General features: G+C 31.3%; 2 protein-coding genes across 4 annotated transcripts in view; both read left to right on the forward strand.

The window, feature by feature from the left end:
* Window positions 1-22,669, forward strand: part of Twin (CCR4-NOT transcription complex subunit 6-like twin) — a 421,961-nt gene extending 399,292 nt beyond the window's left edge. For all 3 annotated transcript variants that reach the window (XM_083050971.1, XM_083050972.1, XM_083050970.1), the window contains 4 exons: window positions 12,948-13,178; window positions 13,314-13,491; window positions 13,593-13,732; window positions 13,817-22,669. In XM_083050971.1, the coding sequence (XP_082907097.1) occupies window positions 12,948-13,178; window positions 13,314-13,491; window positions 13,593-13,732; window positions 13,817-13,893 (626 nt within the window). In that variant the 3' untranslated portion in view covers window positions 13,894-22,669. The remainder of the gene's footprint in view (window positions 1-12,947; window positions 13,179-13,313; window positions 13,492-13,592; window positions 13,733-13,816) is intronic.
* On the forward strand, window positions 9,242-12,559 carry Yip1d1 (Yip1 domain-containing 1). The gene is made up of 2 exons (XM_083050985.1): window positions 9,242-9,615; window positions 10,859-12,559. The coding sequence occupies exons 1-2, from the start codon at window positions 9,390-9,392 to the stop codon at window positions 11,413-11,415; spliced, it is 783 nt and encodes a 260-aa protein (XP_082907111.1). The 5' UTR covers window positions 9,242-9,389; the 3' UTR covers window positions 11,416-12,559.
* Window positions 22,670-23,116: the final 447 nt, after the last annotated feature.

A 23,116-nucleotide genomic window follows, 5' to 3' on the forward strand; every position in this document is an offset into this window, starting at 1 on the left:
AAGCAGTGGTATCAACGCAGAGTACTGCATCTCTCGAACGAGTGTTCACCTCCACGTGTCACCTCACTCTGTCCGATTTTTCACTGATACATTGAGCCGCCGCGCACTGAAAACTGCGTAACTATGTGCGTATGCAAATAAGCGCGCGCTTCGAGCGCTTCGAGGGTTTTACATTTTTCCACATGATAGGATGCCCTCATACAGGCTATTTCATTGATACATGTACACATATCCATCGATCAGTTATTATTGCCATTAATACAGTATTTATTATTATTTATTATTAGCGTCATTATTTATATATTATTATTAACACGATAATAATGAAGTAAAATTTAAAGCGATAAAACGTGAAAATTATTACTTGCATAAAATATTCTAATAATTAATTAATAATTAAAAAATGACGATGCTGTTTAAGATTATTTAAAACAATTTTTGCATGATATTTAATTCACATTCTTGTGAAAAGTCTCCTGTTTCAATAATATACATATATACATCTATTCATCGATCATTTATTATTGCCATTAATACGTATTTATTATTATTTATTAAGAGCGTCATCATTTATATATTATTATTCGTTATTAATTAACACGATAATAATGAAGTGAGATTTAAAGCGATAAAGCATGAAAATTGTTACTTGTATATAAAATATTCTTATTTTATTTTTTGTAAATAAAATTTTATGACAAGATTATTTAAAATCCAATTTTTTAAATAAAATTTTGCATGATATTTAATTCACATTCTTGTGAGAAATCTTCTAAAATCTTCGTTAGGCTTGACTATCACGTTTTGAAACGTCCTGTGGATTTGTTAGAGAGTTTGACATATCGGTATCGGATGTCTCATTAAACGCTTCACAACCGTCTAATTGGATAGGCGACTTTTAAATAATATCTGCAACGACGAAATAAACTTTCGGAGTGACGCTCGTAATCATTCACCAGCGCGCTTTTAATATCAGATACATCATTCTCAAATATGCATATTTTAACGCAAAGCGAGGTATGAGAGACTCTTGCGTAAAGTAACATGGCGCGACACAAGAGGAGATAAATCTGCCCATTAATGACATTTTATTGGCACTTAATAATTTTTAGATATTGCAGTTTTTTTAGCAGTGCCAAAGCACACCTTTGTATTTAACATATTTGTTCCAATTTTTTGTCACAGTTTTTTATCCTTAAACTCAGAGGATATTTAAGTTGCGTTCTACATAATTTTTATTGATTTTAATATACACGCGCATGTGAATTTATTCTTATATATTATATGTATACAAGGTGTATGAAAAATTCCAGGACAGCAAAATATTTCATAAAATATTTTATAGAAATATTTTATAAAAATGTTGTGTATATATATGTATATATATATATATATATATATATATATATATAAAGTTTGACTGAGAATAAAGTTATAGGGTTTAAAAAAGTTTACTTACTAGCCTTATCAGTTTGATCTTGGTGGCGTCAAGGTCAAGACAAGGTCATCTTGAAATTTGAACCTATTTTTTTATATAAATCAACTCTTCGCAATATTTGACATAAAAAGTTATAAGTGTGAATAGTTTACGAAATATTTTATACTTTAATTTGACATAATCTTATAATCTTACATAAAGTATGAAATACAATATCTCGGAAAATATTTATTTTTCAATGATCTTACCTCGATACTTTTATGCAAAAAATAATGAGATAAATCAATAGGTGTAAAGAAACCATACAGTTGTTTTTAAGAAAAAAAAAAAATATATATATATATATATATGTATATGTATATGGAGCATTTCATGTTAAGTGAGCCATCTTTATTGCAAAAAAAATCATTTTGCATGATTTTAGTTCCGCCATATTGTTAAACACATGTCGGTTTTTTGCAATAATATAAAAGTGACTCGCTTGACATGAAATGCTTCATATACATATATATATTCATATATATGTATATTCTTTTAATATCGTTTTTCCTTCCTTATTTTTTCAATACAGCAAAAATAAATTCCTAATATTATTACCAATATAAAAATTAGATATCAGTATCGATATTATGTGTATGTGTATCCGTATTTTCCAGTCGAATTACTTCTACACTGAGAATTTTCTCTTAGAATTTACCGTAAAAATCATGGTAATCGTGGAACAATATGGTATGGAAAGAATTTTATGAGAATTTCTCTGATTAATATTTATCACAATAAAAATAATAATATCTATCACAATAAAATATAAAACACGTTTGATTAATTTTACTAAACTGGATAATAAAATTAATTAAACATATTTTATATTTTATTGTAATAGATATTATTTTTATTGTTATAAATATTAATCAGAGAAATTCTTATAAAATTTTTTCTATAACATATTGTCCCACGATTACTATGACTTTCAGGGTAAATTCTAAGAGAAAATTCTCTCTGTGTAGTGTTTTGGGAAATTAAGCCTTCGATCGATTTTGATCCTTCATAAAAGCCAGTTCGTAGATTGTAGGGTGATTGTCCGTGTGCCTATTGTAAAAGCTTCTCTTGCCCACGAGGCATTTCTGAGAGGGAAAGGGAATAGAACCGATATTGATTCCCTCAGTAATTTACGAGACTGCTCCCTGGTTCGACCCGGCGAATGCCGGTTCGCGGGTTCGATTGTCGTACAACCGCCATTCGAAGAGGTACCTTAACCCTCTATTCTAATCTAGTCTGATTTACACCCTGGAATATCCGTATTGCCAATGCCGAACAGCCGTGTTACGGACTTATCTTAATCCTGCCTTACGCAGTATGAAAGCGACGAATAATGCTGTGACGATGAATTTCCGAGTTAACAACAGGAATATTTTATTTCTTGTAACTCCTTATGGACATTTAAATCATTTTATCTTCTTTTTCTGTGCTCTTGTGACACATATTACTTTGCACGTGAAACAAATAAAATTCAATTCAGGTAATTTTATTAGGCATTTTATATAATTAATACTAAAAAATAATAATATTTTTTTTATTTATTTTATTTACTTTTTAGTAAAAAGTGATGATTTTGTTTTCTTCGTACGAGGGAATCGAGTAGATCGCATAAGTTTCTCTTGTAGAACGAGCGATTCTTGCGGAATGTTTCTGCGAAGAAAGTGGTGTAGGAGATTGAAGACGCAAGGCGAAACAGCTGCTTGAGTAGGGTTAATCTGTAAGGTCCGATAGCAAAAGCGGATTCTCGCGGGCGCAATTAAACGGGGCGGATTTACGATATTGTGTTCGAGAGGACAAGAGTATACCCCCCGGATCTCACACGAGGGTATTAAATAACGATTTTTGCGCCCGATAATCCTCGAGAGAGAGAGAGAGAGAGAGAGAGAGAGAGAGAGAGAGAGAGAGAGAGAGAGAGAGAGTCAGAGGAGATCGGACTCAGAAGAAAAAGAGAAGAGTGAAGAAGAACTTAAGGACGTTTAATCCTCAGGGATGGACGCGATTTTTGCAATAAAGCCAATTTTTTGCTCAAAGAACTTGAAAGTTATATTAAAAACTTTCCATAAAGTATTGCAATTAAATTAAAAGTTATTATATTAAATAGCTAAAGTACTTCGATTTTAAATAAAGTACTAAATTTATTAATCAATTTGACATTTTATATGTATATATATACAGGGTGTTTCAGGAGGAATGGTCAGCATTCCAGAACATGATTGTACAGTCGCCGACTAAAAAGTTGTCCACTGAAATATGAATTTTAGCAATTTTATTATCATTTCATTCAATATATTAATATATTTGACACCTTATACATCTTGTTCGTCTGCTGCGCTAGGATATGCCGTATGCATTGGCGCTCATGTACTTAAATAAGATCTGTATTCCGAAACTTATCCTAGCAAAAGCGGACAACCTTTTAGTCGACGAGTATACACATTATTTTAAACAAAAAAGTTTAGCATTAGGTTCTACTAAGTTAATACATATAAATGTATTTGTTCTTAAACTTGAACACGTTGTATCTTTATAACCGTCTAGAAAAGGACACATGTTTTATATAATCTTTTTTGCTTAAAATGGCGTGTACAATTATGTCCTAAAATGCTGACCAACCCTCCTAAAACACCCTGTATATATTGTATATAATTTTTCTTTGAGAATTTTTTATTAAGTTTATTCACATGCATCTTTTTTTTTATTTCAAAGAAAAAAGATTTATCCACGGTTCTGTCGTAGGGTTAATAATATAATTAACATTGATTTCTTATCAACATTGATTTTATTGCCAATTATATTAGATCGGTTTTAGGGTAACTTTGTGTCGCTGATTCCGAATGTGGCATTGATTTTCCCAGATAGGCTCTAATTTTTAAGATAATGGGTACTCCATGAAAAACATAAAAAATGCAAAAAGTGTAATGATCATGCATAGCCTATCCTTAAATCATATGGAAAATGTCTCAAATCATACAAAAGTATATAGGGGAAAGTGGGCAAAACCGGGTACTTTTTTGGATTTGTCTTCCTATAAAAAAATCAGAAGACAAAAAAATTACTGACCGTTAGTAGTGTTTAATAAACCTTAAACTATGAGAAAATAAGGCTAGTTGCTAAAAAAAAATATTTGCTTAGCAAGGACATCAAGATTTTTCGAAGTAGTCAAAATACCCGGTAGAGTAGGGCCCTACCGGTAGGGTAAAACCGGGTACTCATTCAAAAGCGTGTAAATCACCATGCAATTACGAAATCTTGATTTATTTAAATTATAATACAATACAAAAATGCACAGAGAGAATTTTCTCTTAGAATTTATCCTAAAAATCATAGTAATCGTGGGACAATATGGTATGGAAAGAATTTTGAGAATTTCTCTCATTAATATTTATCATAATAAAAAATAATAATATCTATCACAATAAAATATAAAATATGTTTGATTAATTTTACTAAAAGTATAGTTTCACTAAAAATATAGTAAAACTAATCAAACGTATTTTTAAAATTCTTTCTATACCATATTGTCTCACAAGTACCATGATTTTCAGGGTAAATTCTTAAGAGAAAATTCTCTCTGTGTGTATTCTATAAACAAAAATCACAAATAAAAACAAATATCTTGCTCTACATAGCTGCAGAACTCGTGGGCCCACCCTTGGCATGTAATGCACTGTATCTAGCCTCCAATTGATGTTGAGTACAAATTATTGCAAAAGATGCAGACTACATCTTTTTTTTCTTCTAAAGATAAACTGTCTTCTTGCTTTTTTTATTATTTCATTTTTTAATCCTATTTTTTTGTACCCGATTTTGCCCCAACACGAGGAAAATAATAAACACAGCGGCTGTATATTCCGACGTAAAAGAAACGATGAAAACTAATGCGATCTGTACTTTCTAATATGTACAGAATTCAGTTCTGCACTTATCAAAATAGATGTTTTGTATAGAAAAAGTCCCCGACGACTTGATTGTTGCTCCGATATCGATCTTTTTTATTTCGAAAACTTCAAACTACTCTCAAAAAAGAAGTATTGTGTATACGTGGACACGGTTCATGTCAGAATAATAATGGCGCCATTTTATAATTAATAACACGAATAGGCCCCAAATGACAATACCTATCACGAAGAAATAGAGGTATCCGGTTTGACCCGTCTATCTGGTTTTACCCGACTTTTCCCTATATGAAATATCTAATGGCGTTGTATTTATTAAAATAACATAAAAGCAAAGTAAGCTGATTCAGATAACCACAATTAATGTATAGAAAAATGCTGTTTGTACGATTTTCTTTTATGTGTGTCATCAGGATCACGTTGGATCACGAGATAAAAACCATGTTAAAGAATAAAAAGACACATCAAATCCTACTGCATATGTCAGCAGCTACAGGTCGGATTGGGGTAAAATCGTAATTTGAGTATCCATTGTCTCAAAAACTAGAACCAAAATTGTTGTCATTTTTTCGATTTAGCATCCCTAAAATACCCTAAATTCATCCAAACATTTTTGGCACCTAAACAAAAATTTTTTTTTATTGACCAGTGTAACAAATGACTTTTTTCTTGACGATATACTTAGCTACATTGTTACATTTGAAACTCGACAAAACATATACATCTTTCTTCAATCATACTGTCAAACGATAGCGCTGATTGGAGGATAAATCGCTCTTCGGGGTGACTTTCCCGAACATATGAATGATCCTCCCATGGGACGATTAATCGATCGCAAAATTAATAGAACACGTCGATTTCCGATAATGGAAGGCGCTCAAGCAATTTAATTTCGAATGACCATCTCTCAGAATCGTATACCGTTAGAATCTCCTTCATTGCGTGAACGACTTTACTTCCTGTCAGGAATTACTTAAGTTATAGGTGAGAGTTAATATACCGTAAATGCTAAATTAATATGCTGAATTACTATGTCGCGAAATCATCAACATGCACGACACGGTAAGGGATCGCGTTATATAGTATGCAATAAAATTACGTCTCGATCTTCGTTACTATACTCTGCCGTGTTTAAAAAGCTTATATTTAAAGTGACTTGAATCAATATTCCGAAAAAATTGGAATTATACGTTGCAAAGTTATATGAAAAGCTTTTCATCATCTCCAGTTATTTTTATGGTTTTAACACAGTTTACAAGAAGAAAACACTTTGTTGGGAAAATATTCTGCGTGTGCAGCAAATATTCTAGTTGTTGCAGCAAAATATTCCCAAGTCGGACCTTTGCCAGCCGACAACGAAGGGATTTATCGACAACAGAAAATAAATACAACATTAATCTATCGTAATTGCGCAACAAAAGTATTAGCAGCAGCAGCAGCACTAATTTAAGGGTCTTATTAAAGACCGAGCCGAGACAGCTCCCCGAACCGAAGGGATTCGGGATTTACACTCTCTTAATGCTGATGAATGTTCTAATTGTGTGCCGATAACTTGGTACTGAGTATCGCGTAGCTGCCCCTTTTCATCTTAATCACCTTTGCAATTAATAACGAGCCGTAAGAGGGAAACTGTGAGTCGAAGATACGAACAATCTTTTGATAAATGTATAGCTTTTATATATTATTACTTTAAATGATTTAATTATATGTTTAAAAAATGATTGTATGTACATATATAAAGGAATAACAATATTATAAAAAAGATTTTTTTTAAATAGAAGAAACAAGAACACAGAGATCCCAGAAGAATAAAGAACGCTTGTTCAAGACTGATTTTATGAGAATAATCTCATTTAAATAATCAGTATTATTCGAAAAGAATAATATATTATATTTGAAGGAAACATATTTCACGAATTGCAACTGATTATCGAGTTATGTTGAAAATAATTGCACGTATATATATAAAATAATAACAATATTTAAAAAACATTTTTTTTTAAATAAATATAAAAGACAAGAACATATATATACAGATTATAGAAGAATAAGGAATACTTGTTCAAGACAGATTCTAATTCTTAATTAGAAGAACTGATGAAAAAATGAAGAAAATGAAAAAGTTATAGTAGCATAACAAACACTTGAATAACACTAGTTTACAAAAAAAAATTTTTTTTTTTTTCATTTTTTTAAAATCAGACAAGGTGTTTCTTATAGATTTTTGGATGCTGAAAACGATGCCGCAAGCCAATTTTTACCAGCAGATTTCTGAAATAATTGAGATTTAATATGCAAAAATGGTTTTCTTTGCGATATTTGAGATTTTTTTGTGAAAAAGGTTAACGCGTTATTTGAAAATTCTGATCAGATGTCATGAATGTATTGTTCATCCCCTACAAAATGCATTTTTCTATTTCGATATCTTACTTTTAAGTCATGTTAGGAAGGATTTAAAGAATTTATAGAATTTTGCTGAGATAGCAAATATTCCGCCTATGATGATGCATGAAGTCATATATAATTATACTCATACTTTGTAGTTTATAAGGCTATCGATACACATACACAGTGTAACTTATGATATAGATTCCACTAAATTTATATTTATATATAGGATGTCTCATTTTAATTACCCACCTTGAATTTTTCGAAACAAATGCATTTTCGAAGAAATGTTCCATGCGAAAGTTGCATGATCTAAAGGGGGACAAATAATGATAAAATTAATTTTGGAAAATAATTTTTTTCCAAGAAACCTTTTTTTCTCAGGAGCATGCATTATAGGGGATGAACAATACATTCATGGTATTAAACTTTCTATAATAATGTTTCTATGAAATATGTTAACCTTTTTTACAAAAAAATCTTAAATAACGCAAAAAAGCTATTTTTACATATTAAATCTCAATTATTTTGGAAATCTATGCTAGTAAAATTTAGTTTGCGGCACCCAAAAATCTAAGAAACACTTTGTCTGGTTTAAAATAATTTTTGGCTGTAAAGTAGTGTAAGCAATATTCGAGAAGAATAATTATTCTTGACGGAAAAATATTTCTCGAATTGCAACTGATTACCAAGTTTAAAATGATTGTACGTACATATATAAATTAAAAGAATATTAACAATAATATTCTATTAAAAAAAAAAAATTCTAAACAAATTTTTTAAACATAAATACAAAGACAAGAACACAGATCACAAAAGAATAAGGAACACTTGTTGAAGGTTGACTCTACCAATTAGAAGAATTGAAAAGAAGTAAAGAAGCAGTCACCTTAAGGCTCCTGGGTGCTCACCGCGGCCATATTGGATTGTGACGTCAGAGGCGAGAAAGCACACGCTGAAAATTCTTAGATGCCATTTTTTAATGAAAAGATATTTCGATTAAACAGCACTTCAGATGGTTTTAGCACACTCTTAAAAACCCCCGAAAACTATCCTTTTCCCTTTATAATCAATCAACATCTGTAAAATGATCGAGATATCAGACTTTGACATGCGGAATGACTGCGCATGTGCAAAGACCAGACGGACTGGGCTTCATAATATTACATTTTACAGCTGTTGATTGATTATAAAGGGGAAAGGATAGTTTTCGGGGTTTTTTAAGAGTGTGCTAAAGCCATCTGAAGTGCTGTTTCGAAATATTTTTTTATTTCGAAATGGCATCTAATGTAAGAAATTTTAGCGTGTTTTCTCGCCTCTGACGTCACGATTTCGACATGGTCAGAAAGGAGCCAGGAGCCTTAATAAATAATCAGGATTATACTCAAGAAGAATATTATATTATCCTCGAAGGTAAAATACTTCTCTGCAACTGATTATACCGAGTGCCGATAAAGCAACGCGCTATAACGTCGCTGTTATCTCGCGAAGAAGTCGTCTAACCCTAACCTAACTTCTGCTGACGTCCACGACGGATTAATGTGTCAACATTCCGATTAACTCGTCAAAAAGTCAAAAAGAGAAGAGATCTGTAAAGAAGAAAAACGTGATCGTGAAACGCCGGCGGGATGTCCAGATACACCAGCCAGGAAAATGCCTATTGGGCCCAATCGCCGCCGCTGCAGCAGGACCAGTACAACTTCGAGACGTCCGGTTTTGGTCAACCTAATCAACAATTCGAGTTCCAGACGTTCAACGAACAAGTGCCTGGCGATTATTCGTACGGGCACAAGAGCTACCTCGATCCTACGCAGAGCCCCTACGGCGGCGACCTATTCACCCAGGATGCGAAAGGTAGAAAAAGCGATTCCAATCCTTGTTGGTTATCGGTTGTCAGATATCCTCGAGCTGACTGATGACTCCGAACCGGAAGCGCAATAAAGTTGCATATCACTAGAACAATAAATTTTTTAGAATTTTTTTCGAATATTGGAGATTTTTTGAATTTCAAAATATATATACAGGATGTCCCAGGACCCAGGATTTAACTGACAAATTGCTGGAGCATATTCTATAAGTGGAAATAAGAAAAAAATGTTATATGAAGGTTGGCTAAAAATGCTTTATTACAAAGTTATAAACAAATGTTGAAGTAGAACATGAAATAGGCAATAACGGATTTAAATAATGGATAGTTATTGTGAGAGCTTTCTAACAAGGACACAGTGTGACACAGTGTATCATTCTATCTTTGTTGTTCACTGGTATTGAAAGAAGATAGAATAATACAATGTGTCGCACTGTGTCCTTGTTGGAAAGCTCCCTGCGTTACAGCCAGTCAAACAACTCGAGTTTTTCATGTTTTTACTGGCTGTAAATCAGTAACTATCTATTATTTTTCTTTGAGCCTATTACATTTTTTGTTCAGCAGGTCATAGGCTACAATCACAGACTTCTATATATTACTAGATTGCTAACTCCTTATGTACTAAGTGACTATGTATTGACACATATATAAACTAGGTTCTGTATTTGTGCGTGCATGTGTCTATAGTACACTATATGTACATGCGCAGAATGAGATACTTTTGTGCACAGAATGACATACTTTTGTACATATTTTCTACAGTCATTTTACATAAGCGAAATTGAAGGAGTTAACAGTCTAGTAATATATAGAAGTCGGTGGCTACAATATAAAAGAAAATCAACTGATTTTATCAAGATTCAATTTTATTAGAGTGCAGGATTTTTGAACCTAAACTTTGTAATAAAGCATTTCTTCCAAACTTCATATAATATTTTTTTGTTATTTTCACTTGTAGAATATGCTTCCACAATTTGTCGGTTAAATCCTGGGACACTCTGTATATATATTCTTAAAAATTTTTATAAAATTTATTGTTGCTAAAAGGATGGATATTAGCCGTGTTCTGAAATTCACTGTCAGTACTGGAAATCTATAGTTCACGTCACATATATTATATTACAGAACGCAGCCTTTATCGCGTACTTTTATATGATTATATCGAAATATCTGTTCGAGGATTACCGATTATTGCGATAAAAGAAATCTTCAAGACACCTTGCCTTTCAGGCACCACCTTCGGGGAGGAGGAGGACGAGCCGCCTCTGCTGGAGGAGCTCGGTATCGATCCCGACAGGATAATGCAAAAGACCCTGGCTGTGTTGAATCCCTTCCACAGGAAGGGGCAAATCGACGATGCGAATTACCTGCTACAGGACTCGGACTTGGCGGGACCCGTGACATTTTGCCTGATCCTCGCGGCATTTCTGCTGCTGGCCGGTTCGAAGGCGCACTTCGGCTACGTATACGGCTTAGCCATGACCTCCTGCATACTCATGTACATCCTGCAATCTCTGATGAGCAGCAGCGCCAACATTACGCTGTCGTCTGTCGCGTCCATCCTCGGCTACTGCTTGTTACCCGTAGTCGTTCTGGCGTGTATCAGCGTCTTCACCACGTTGCGAGGCCCGGTAGGCCTGGTACTCGCGATTCTGGCCGTCGCATGGGCGTCCTTGTCAGCTTCTAGGCTCTTCTCCATCATGTCGGGAGAAGAGGACCAGAAACTTCTCATAGCGTATCCGTGTCTGCTTCTCTACGGCGTATTTACGTTGATAATAATTTTTTAAGTCAGAAGTCGTGATCTTATACATATAAATATAAATAAAAAAAAAATATAAATAAAAAAATAATTGAGTAGTGTATCATTTCAACTGTTGCCAATTCTCACTATCGTCTACGAGACGGTTCATCATTATTATAATATAGTGCAATTGTAAATTCTTAAATAAATTTCACTTTATTACAAAATCAATGGCATAAATCTGTACATAAAAAAACGTGCATCTGTACATTAAGGCTCCTGGATCCTCGCCGCGGCCATGTTGGATTGTGACGTCAGAGGCGAGAAAATACACGCTGAAAATTCTTGCGTGCCATTTTTAAATAAAAAGATTTTCGATGAAACAACACTACAAATCTCTTTGGCACACTTATAAAAATTGTCCGAAAACTATGCTTTTCCCTTGACAGTTAATAAACAACCGTAAAATGAATGTAATATCGGACTTTGTCATGCGGAATGACCAGACGGCTTGGACTTCATATTACGGTCATTTTACAGTTGTTGATTGATTATAAAGGGTAAAAGATAGTTTTCAGACAATTTTACAAGTGTGACAAAGAATTTTGTAGTATTGTTTTATTGAAATATCTTTTTATTTAAAAATGGCACGCAAGAATTTTTAGCATGTGCTTTCTCGCCTCTGACATCACGATTCCGACATGGTCGGCGAAGAGCCAGGAGCCTTAATGTACTGCATTAATATAGTGCAATTGTAAATTCTTAAATAAATTTCACTTTATTACAAAATCAATGGCATAAATCTGTACATAAAAAAATGTGCATCTGTACATTAATGTACATTTAATGTACATGTACAGATTTATGCCATTGATTTTGTAATAAAGTGAAATTTATTTAAGAATTTACAATTGCACTATATTATAATAAATAATAATGATGAACCGTCTCGTAGACGAAAGTTAGAATTGGCAACAGTTGAAACGATACACTACTCAATTATTTTTTTTTTTTATTTTTGTTGTTTAAGTTTTTGCGGTGTCTTGAATATTTTGAACTTATCTTAATAAGTATATTTTTGGAAATATACTTATATTTAAGGAGAAAAAAATAATACGAGCGCGTACTGTGTTAACAAACGTTAGATTAACATTTGTTATACAATTTTTAAATAAAGTTTATGATCTTAATCTGTGTGTGTTATCTCTTTTTCTAAATATTACCATCATAATCATCAAATATTAAAGAATAATGTCTGTATTTCTTTTATAAAATTATAATAATGAGTTTTATGTTCAGGATTTATTTTTACCATTTTTATGTAAATATATATATTTCTTTCTATTATTATACATAATGTTTCAATTGGTACAATATATGAAAGCTTATACATATAAATAAATAAACTTGCTTATACAGTGTATGAAAGCAGCTTATACATATAAATATAAATAAACTTATGCACAAAAGTTGAATAACTTTAACATGTTTCTTTTTCTTCCATGCATTAACTTGACAATATATGCAGTACAACTGATCAGATTATTATTATTATTATTATTATTATTTGTTTTGCAGGTGTTCCATCTGATCCGGCACAAGTGCAACAACCAATTTTAGTTTGTACGGCGCACATCCATTGGGATCCCGAATTTTGCGATGTGAAATTGATACAGACGATGATGCTGAGCAATGAATTACGTTCCATTTTGGACCAAGCTGGCCAGTCGTTCAGACCCGGTCATAAGCCTGACTCTTCCAACGTTCAACTACTACTTTGTGGCGATTTCAATTCCTTACCTGATTCTGGTAACACATATGTTTATACTGGCAATTTAAAAAAATTTTTTTGCATTTACTAATAATTGGTAATAAATATATATATATACGCTATTAGTCCATTAGTAAAAATAATGTATTAATAGTAACACAATCGCTCCACAGGTGTGATTGAGTTTCTTACATCCGGACGTGTGGCGGCCGATCATCGTGATTTTAAGGATTTAGCGTACAAATCATGTTTACAAAAGATCTCTGGCTGCGATAAACCTAACGAATTCACGCATTCTTTCAAACTTGCATCTGCCTATAGCGAAGACATTATGCCCTATACCAACTATACGTAAGAACACTTTTCAAGTTTTTATTTCTCTGCGCGAGTTATTAGGTATAAGACATATTCGAGTAATTTTTTATAACACACGCCTTTTCTTGCGTTTCCAGATTCGAATTTAAAGGCATAATAGACTACATTTTCTATTCGAAGCAAAGTATGGTGCCACTGGGCCTCCTAGGTCCGCTGAGCCCAGAGTGGTTTAAAGAGCATAAAGTGGTAGGATGTCCTCATCCTCATGTCCCATCTGGTAAGTTTACATACTACATAGGTTTCAGATTTCTTTCCCATCGATGAAACTGAAAGAAATAACATTGACATTTTCACGTTTCAGATCACTTTCCTCTGTTAGTGGAGTTGGAAATGACACCGACAGTAGGAACAAGCAATGGTTTGATCTCACGCAGGTAGCAGCCGCTGCGATCTAGGCCCAAGTAACCATAAGAAGACGAGAAATCAATAAGGAAAGTTAAAATAAGGGAGAAAAAAAAAGGAATTTGCATCACTTCTTCTCTATACTTACTTCTGGCTCTAGCAATATCATTCGCAGTCGACTTATTACTCTTACTACAATAGAGCGTTAATATACATATAAAATACTCCATACATTGCCGCACATTCAACCAACAGCAATTTACTGTTGTCGTTGAGACGCCGACGAACACACAATTCTAATAATGACCAGGTGAAGGGAGCCGTGTTGTAATGCGTTTAGCTAGCCCATGTATAGTGTATTGCATTTTTAAGAGCTAATAACTCACTCTCTTACGCCTAAAGATTATTGTAATCTCTCTATTTACCATCATATGTGTATGTGTAGATACCTATTTTCCTACAAAAAAAAAAAGAAAAGTAAATGAAAGAGAAAACGACGAATATTCCGATCAAGAAGCCTCTGTGATATCAACATTTAACACAATTGGAACAAATTCACATATTTACTAGTAAAACACAAAACTAGTAGAGCGTCTTACTAGATAGAGAGAAAGAAAGAGAGAGAGAGAGAAAGAAACACATCTCCCTCCTCCCCTTCCTAAATGTCATTACAACATTCTCCAAGCCAACCTTTTGATAAGAATGCTGCCATCCAATGAAAGAGAAAACAAAAGAAAAAAAAATTGTATTTTTAAACAAAACGAAAACACAAAAAGCATATGAGAAAACATACATGCTATACTGGGCTGTGCGAAGTGATTGGAGTGATTGACTTAAAAACAATTTCAATGCAAGTACAAATCTGTTCTTATTGGCCACGTATATATTGATATAATATGATAATGTTATATAAGAGAAAACAAGAAAACATATATGATATTGTAGTAGCGGGTGTATTTATAAGTACGATAATGATATTCATCACACACATCTGTCATAGCGTCATAAAAAAGTGAGAAATCAGTTCGACATTCGCCCACATTTTTAGGTATCCGTTTGATTCCGATTATATTAATGTATATGTGCTCCGTATATTACATAATCCGCTACTTGTTAATTCAGTTGTCATCGAAAAACGAGGGACTCACGTTTTTCCATAATATTGCATTTCTATTCCGTCTGATATTCTATGCTAATACTTATTATCTGTTCTTTTTTTATTGTTTTGCAATGTGCAGTTAACACAATAATATGTATATGCGCAGCTACCAAAATATAGATTCTAATAATTTTAATTATTTTAGTTATCGTAGAAAATATATTAGACAGCTTTTAATGATGTAAAATATGCAATATATGTATATAAATGAGCGCACGATCATATGATGCAAGAATTATTATTTGCATTTAAATATTTTTCTCCGAAATTCTCCGAGAATGATCTGCAATTTTTATCGTCCGTTGATGATTTTGACACTTAAAATGCTTCTTAAAATGTGAATAATCAGAATGTGCAATCTGTATTTACATAATTTTTCACGCTGATTTGCTAAAAATTTTATCGAAAAAGCAAATTGATACTCTCTTTTTTTTCCATATTGCTATACATAATTTAATTCTCAGTTACATCTTTTACAGCAATTGTCAATATGTTCAAATATAGTATAAATATAATTTTTTCTTTTATATATATATATGCATTGTAAATATCATGACAGTGGAATTTTTGCAATTAGTATGTAACTTGATTTTTTTCTTTTTTACGTTAGAAAACACATAACGTGGAAAATTAATTTTAATTTTCTTAATATACCATGCATATATATAATATAGATACCGTGCATATATATATTCTGTAGTTATTATATGTTATAGTAATCAATATTGTGCTTTGTGTAATTTTATAATTTTTTTTTCTTCGAAATTGTTTAACATGATGTAAAAAAAGACATTTTTTGTGCATTAATTGTATGTACAAATCCTATTATTTCTAAATTAATAATCGCGCCTATAGCATTTAAAATATTTCTTTTTTTTATAATGAATAATGATCACTGTAATAATTATATATACATGTATTGCGATAACACATTGACAGAGCAGAACATAATGATGTTTGCACAGTGACATATTCAAGAAAGATACATAAATTTATGCACAGATTGTAATTCATAAATGTGTTATGAATATTTTAGCGTAATAATGGATCTCGTTATAAGATTATTATTAAGAACGTAAATTTTCTATTCGAAAAAACAAAATTGAGGATTGTCTTGGTTTAATTTTTGGCGACATCAACAACAACTGAATTATACAAGTAAAGGATTAATTTATTATCTCAAAGACATGTGTGTAATAAATGTTGTATAAAGTAGGTAATTATGCTATAGTTTTAATTATCTCGATGGAAGAGAGTGGCATCCTCTCTTCGGTATTTGTATATTCCTTATTCGTATTAAGCATGTTTTTTTCACACGGCAAGCGAATGATGTAATAATGTAATGTATTAGAATATCAATTGCCGGCTGCTTTGGGCCTAATTTAAAACTGTCTGAATAAAAAGATAGATGATGAGAGAAAGCGAGATGGCAAATTCTGTTTCAATATAAATATTAATAATGATAATAATAAAATTTGAAAAACTTTTAATTTGTGCTATATCGTATACAGAGAAGAAAAGAAGAAGACACGAAAAGAGCACGATAATAATCATTTTTAACACTAGTTTCTCTTTTAATATTATGATGTATCACGTAGCAAAAAAAAAATTAGTACAATTCGTAATGTCTCTGAACTAGTATATTATCAAGTGTGAAAATGTATTTTCAGCATGAAAGTACCTATGTTTTTTTTTCGCGGTAAATGTAGGAATCTTTTGACGGAGATTTGGTGTAATAAAAAAGATCCTTCCTCGGCGCGATTTCTCTTTGCAAAAATTAATTCTCCAAACAATTAAAAAAAAACACGACGCGACACAAATAGCGCACAAATTAAATAATTTTTACCAGCAGTATTCAAGATATCGCATGGGTATTTTCATCGCTTTCGTCCGTATAAAGATCGCTCTGTAATTGTCTCTTATCTAATACTTAGCAAGGAAAAAAGGAAAACGACAAAAACATGAATGTATACGTTATCGTATCGATCGATTCTTTTTATAAATACGTGGATACATGGATTGCGTTTTAGAGATAAATGTAATAACAATTCATGTGTGTGATGTGTTGGAACTTTATTATCTGATCGCGTTGTCCACTGACACGTTTAATACAATCAAAGCGTTTTATTTAAAACAAAAAAACGTGTAAGTATTCACATGCACACACACACAGAATGGCACTGAACTTTGCTTTGTCAACGAAAAGCGAGTCGGGTGACAAAACACACGTGCTCTCATGCATTTTTGGCTCACGCGCGAGAAGCCGCCAACGCCATAGTATTTCAGATATATATTAGCTCTGAAGTGATGGAAGAAGTGAGAAGAGATTAACGATTCATCAAATAATATACTTTATCTTTAAGATTGTATGAGCATTCACGTCGCATTCGCGAACGCGGTGATTTTACAAAACGACGTTCTTTTAGATCCCAAATTTAAGGCTCCTCGCCGACCATGTTCGAATTGTGACGTCAGAGGCGAGAAAACACACGCTAAAAATTCTTAGATGCCATTTCGAAATAATAAGATATTTCGATGAAACAGCATTTCAGTAGATATCTTTAGCACACTTTTAAAATACCTCGAAAACCATCCTTTTCCCTTTATAATTAAGCAACAGCTATAAAATGACTAATATAAGGCCCAGTCCGTCTGGTCTTTGCACATGCGCAGTCATTACACATAACAAAGTTTGATATCACGATCATTTTACGGTGGTTGATTGACTTAAGGAAAAAGAGAATAATTTTCGAGGTATTTTAAAAGTGTGCTAAAGCCATTTAAAATAGTAGGAATTTTCAGCGTGTGCTTGTTTCTCGTCTCTGACGTCACAATCTAACATGGCCGTGGTGAGGAGCCTTAAAGTACTATATACAATAATAATAACGTAGAAAACAACTGACGAACTAAATTATTAATTCTTTATAAAAAAAAAAAAGAATATCCGACAATTAAATTGCACATTGGAACAACGTTTATAAATTCTGAATTTGTCGATAAAATTGAGTGATATCTAATTCCGGACAATGTTGTATAATCATTTTTACAACATAAATATTTGAAACACGATTAAAAAGTACATTTGTCAGTCTTTCCGAAATCAATCACAATGGATCTCATTGATTAAAGACATATATATATATATATGTATTATCGCGCTACTCTGCGTTATTTATAAAATCACCGTTTTCTCAGAAAAGTTAATTGTTTAATAAGAATCATTTTATCATGCACAATTGACATTGCGAAAGTCATTGCGAAAAAGTGCAACGGTTATTAATAATTGATTATGAGGAGAAAAATTTTATGCTATAGCTATTATCTCATAATAATTAAGGTAACGTGTTCTCTCGTTTTTTCTGCAAGGCATATATAGCGAAACATTTTAAGGAAATTATGCACATGTACTGTGTAAAAGTTTGATGAATCCTGAATTTAATTTCCTGTCCCTATAATATCCTATATCGGATGGAAAATTGTATATCTTTTATTTAATTAATGTTGGAGAGTTTTTTAGAACTTAATTAATGATACATCGCTAAACAAAGCTCTATTAGATACCATACCGTACCGGAATAATGCACGCGCATATTAAGATAGGTATAGATCTATACATATATATGTATATCTCAGAATATAAAAGATGATTATATAATTGCATTGCAAAAGATTTTGGCACACATATTCAGTTTAATCTGAGTTTTAAAAAATAATATGAAATAATTAACGCCTCTCGTCGTAGAAAATACAGGATTTATTCAAAATTATTCGCTTTCTCAAATATGCTTATATACTTTTGAAGTTTACAAATATATAATGATTACAGTGATACACACACACACACACACACACACACACACACACACACACACATCAATCACAAGAAAAACTATCCGAGTTTTGTCTTTTACCTTATAAAATGACTTTTCATCATTATATGTATTCGTAAACTTCGAAAATATATAGTCATTCCAAATTGGATGAATCATTTATTCGAATCACTCTATATTTCCACCCTATATTTCCAATTTAATATGCTATAATTAATATATATGTATATATATACATATATATATATGGAGCATTCCATGTTAACTGGGCCACTTTTATTATTGCGAAAAAAACCGACCTTTTTTTTCATTTTTAACAGCTAAATTTTATCCTTAAGGCTCCTGGTACCTTGTCGACCATATCGGAATCGTGACGTCAGAGGCGAGAAAACACACGCTAAAAATTTTTAGATGCCATTTCTAAATAAAAACATATTTGCATAAAATAACACATAAGATCTCTTTAATACACTTCTAAAAAACGCCGAAAACTATCCTTTTCCCTTTATAATCAATCAACAGCTGTAAAATATAATATTATATGAGGCCCAGTCCGTCTGGTCTTTGCACATGCAGTCATTCCGCATGTCAAAGTCTGATATCTCGATCATTTTACGGTTGTTGACTGTCAAGGGAAAAGAATAGTTTTCGGCGTTTTTTAGAAGTGTATTAAACAGATCTTAAGTGTTATTTTATGCAAATATGTTTTTATTTAGAAATGGCATCTAAGAAATCTCAACGTGTTGTTTCTCGCCTCTGACGTCACGATTCCAATATGGCCGCGGTGAGCACCCAGGAGCCTTAACATATCCTTACATTTTAAAACCTAGAAGTTACAGAATGTTATTTTTTACGGTTTAAAAATGGCATCTCATTTTATTTCGATATAGCAGATATGTGCTTAACAATATGGCGGAACTAAAATAGCACAAAATGGATCTGTCATTTTGAATTTTGAACATCGATCTGAGCTCGGATTCCGACAAAAACTCTTTGAGTTATATGCAAATAATTTATACATGCAAAAGTATCAAACCCTTCGTCCTGCTTATTAATGGGATTAAGCACATTTTTGACATATTGAGATAGATGAGGTACCATTTTTAAACCGTAAAAGATAACAACATTGCATATTCTGTAACTTCTAGAGTTTAGTGTAGGGATGTTAAGAATAAAACTTAGCTGTTAAAAATGAAAAAAAGGATAGTTTTTTTGGAATAGAGGTGGCTCACTTGACATGGAATGCAATATATATATCGTTAAACGCAATTTATTAATCATTTCAAGTCCTAAACTATATCCAATTTTTACAATTTTTTAAAATTATCATTTTAAAAAAATACTCTGTTTTAGCAACTTTGATAATAATTCTTTTTGTAATACATTTTATTTCTATGATATAGATGATAATATATAGAAGAGACGTCACGCGAGAAGTAAGATATTTATCTAAGCTTGACAATAACTGGGACAGTCTTACATATATAGACTATCCTCGTATCACATTTAACAGATCTTTCGATAAAATAAATGTTTTTACAGTAATGCTCCTACGGAATCGATGATGGGCTGCTGGCCTACACTATTTTATCATTTTATCCAAAAAATATTTTTTAAATATATTCACCATATTCATATAATAAATATTCAACATCTTTACCCTTTCTAACTGCTATATAAATATTTTTTTAAATAATCCAATTTTATGTTAAAATTTTATACAGCAAAGATATATAAAATTTTAATTTATAATCGTAAAAAAGTATCTTCTAAATTTATTATTTATCCTAAAAAGAGATTTTTATTTCATTTTTCTATAGAATGGAAAGTTTACAAAAGGTGCCAATCTCTCTCGAGAATGATGCATTTTGAGAGGAGAATTGCAATGAAATTTTTTTTTGTAATTTTATAGTATTATACTACATGGCTCTAAATAATGAACTCTGAGATTTCGAATTCGATATAATTCACGTTGATTTAAACTAGTAGTATTATTGCCGGTATTCGAGGTATTAAACGAACGAGCAATTAGTTAAGATCAAGGATTCATCAAACTCTGTAGCGTAATTAAAATAGTAACGTAATCTTTATCCATACCTTATTACGAGGAACCGCTAAATTGCTTTAAAATCGAGTTAGCGAAGAGAAACACCACATTTAAGCTTTTTAGAAATCTCGAATAATAATGCATTATATGCACTTCTCTCTAAATATACATTAATTATTTTCAATCTTTTCCTACAGTAGCTCATTCAATCTCTTATATTAGGTTTTTCTTCTTTTTTTATCTTACTTATTATTAAGTAGTATATTTATTGAATTAATGTGGAAATAGCAACTTTTTAAAGTCTCTTTTACAATGCGAACGCTGTATTCTGTTGCTTGGAAAGTGTTTAGCATACTTTTGATATAATTTTGATTAATATATTTAAGATTGATGCTCTCTCGCAATTCTCTTTGTAATTGCGTGGGCATATTACACATACGACTTAAATATATAAGAATATATATGTAAACATAAGAAAAGACGCTGTAACACGCAATCTGACATAGAATAATAATATGCAATGGTCGATCTATCTTATAAAATTGATATAATTTGCGTAATATAATTATCTATCACAAATTAATTATACATATATTATAAATTCTTTTGCTAATATGGCACTTTTAATTCTCATTTATATTACAATTTATATGATTGTGACATTTATAATATATAATTTTGTTAAATTAATTATATTTTTTTAAATTATATCTTTTAATATATTTAGAGTTCTATATACCTAAAACAAGCCCTTGTGAGATATTATTTTTAAAAATAATCATGCATTTGTTTTATGTGTCAATATTATTTATGACTAAAAATTTTTTACTTTTTTAGTTGGATACTAAAATTTCCTGAAAAATTGTAAGTGGAATAGTACACTTTTCATCAAAACGAAAATGTTAAGAATAGGTTATTGAATCTACTTTAAGCAACGAAATATCATTTTACTCGAAATTTTACATTTGCGACTTGAAAAATTTTAAAGTCATTATTCTATATAGTATTGCGATACATAACGTCAAACTTTGACTTCCATAGTTATAAAAATATTAAGTTATACTAGTATATTGAAAAAAAAGATAAGACAAGCACAGCACATTCAGCCTGTACTTTTATAAAAAGATCGATCAAAAAAATTGTAGAACCCAATTGTTGCGTCCATCATTTAAGATCAATTACATCTTTGCGCTATAAAAATCTGTAATTTCAATCAGGTTTCGTGTGAGCTCTCTTTCTTTTGAGAAAGAAATTGTGTTATAAAAATTTTTTATCCTAGAAGATTTATTACTTGATCCTCGCAAAAATATATTTTAATTGGCAAACAAAGTTTCTTTTATATAATGTATATAAAAATAATTTTATTTTGAATAATTGGAATTAAATTTACCTATTAATTTAAGTTATATTGTGAATATAACATTAATTTGTATAAAAATAAAATTATTATACTTATATATATAAAAAATATATATAATATAGATATAGATATATAATTATTAATATATATAATATATATTATATATATATTTTTTTATATATATAATATACATATATATATATAAAATATGCATAATAAAATAATGTGTTAATTTGTTTCGTCGATATACACGTTTTAAACATAATATACAATTCAAAGAGTAATTTCGTCTTAAATGCATTTAGTATGAGCTATATAGTTACATCTGGCTATCAAGTAATAGCATTCTTCCTTATCACACACACACACACACACACACACACACATACACACACACACACACACACACACACACAATAATGATATTAACTGAGAAACGCGAAAAAAGTACAAATGTAGCAGGAGAGAGCTAAACACGGTCCTGATTGAACGCTGAACGAATATGTAGGAATTGTAAAGGCATATAATGAAGAAGAGAGTGTGGTCTCTAGTAGCAATTATGTAAAACTATTATACTATATTACCTTCATATATATATATAATTTGTGAATGCTCTCAGTCTGCTCTTGAAGCCTTTAGTTTTACTTAGGTAAACCCTTTTGCGGTACAATGTATGATTTCTCTTTTTATTATAAAGATGCAATGATTGTATATGGGCTGCGTTTGAGTCATGATCGAATGTAACAATTTATTGAGTCATGATCGAATGTAACAATTTATTATAAGTAATGCAAAATAAATGGATGATATGCAAATAAAAAATAATTTTTCTTCTTTTTTCGAAAACGATAAATATATAACAT

Source organism: Prenolepis imparis, unplaced genomic scaffold (genome assembly GCF_030444845.1).
Source record: "Prenolepis imparis isolate NDT839.2.m4 unplaced genomic scaffold, iyPreImpa1.0 SCAF_12, whole genome shotgun sequence".
Taxonomy (NCBI): Eukaryota; Metazoa; Arthropoda; class Insecta; order Hymenoptera; family Formicidae; genus Prenolepis; species Prenolepis imparis.

Excerpts from the sequence above, each read along its gene's own strand:
- Yip1d1 (XM_083050985.1), top strand. The coding sequence starts at position 9,390 with ATGTCCAGATACACCAGCCAGGAAAATGCCTATTGGGCCCAATCGCCG. Across the intron at positions 9,616-10,858 it reads ATTCACCCAGGATGCGAAAG|GCACCACCTTCGGGGAGGAG; the intron begins GTAGAAAAAGCG and ends CTTGCCTTTCAG.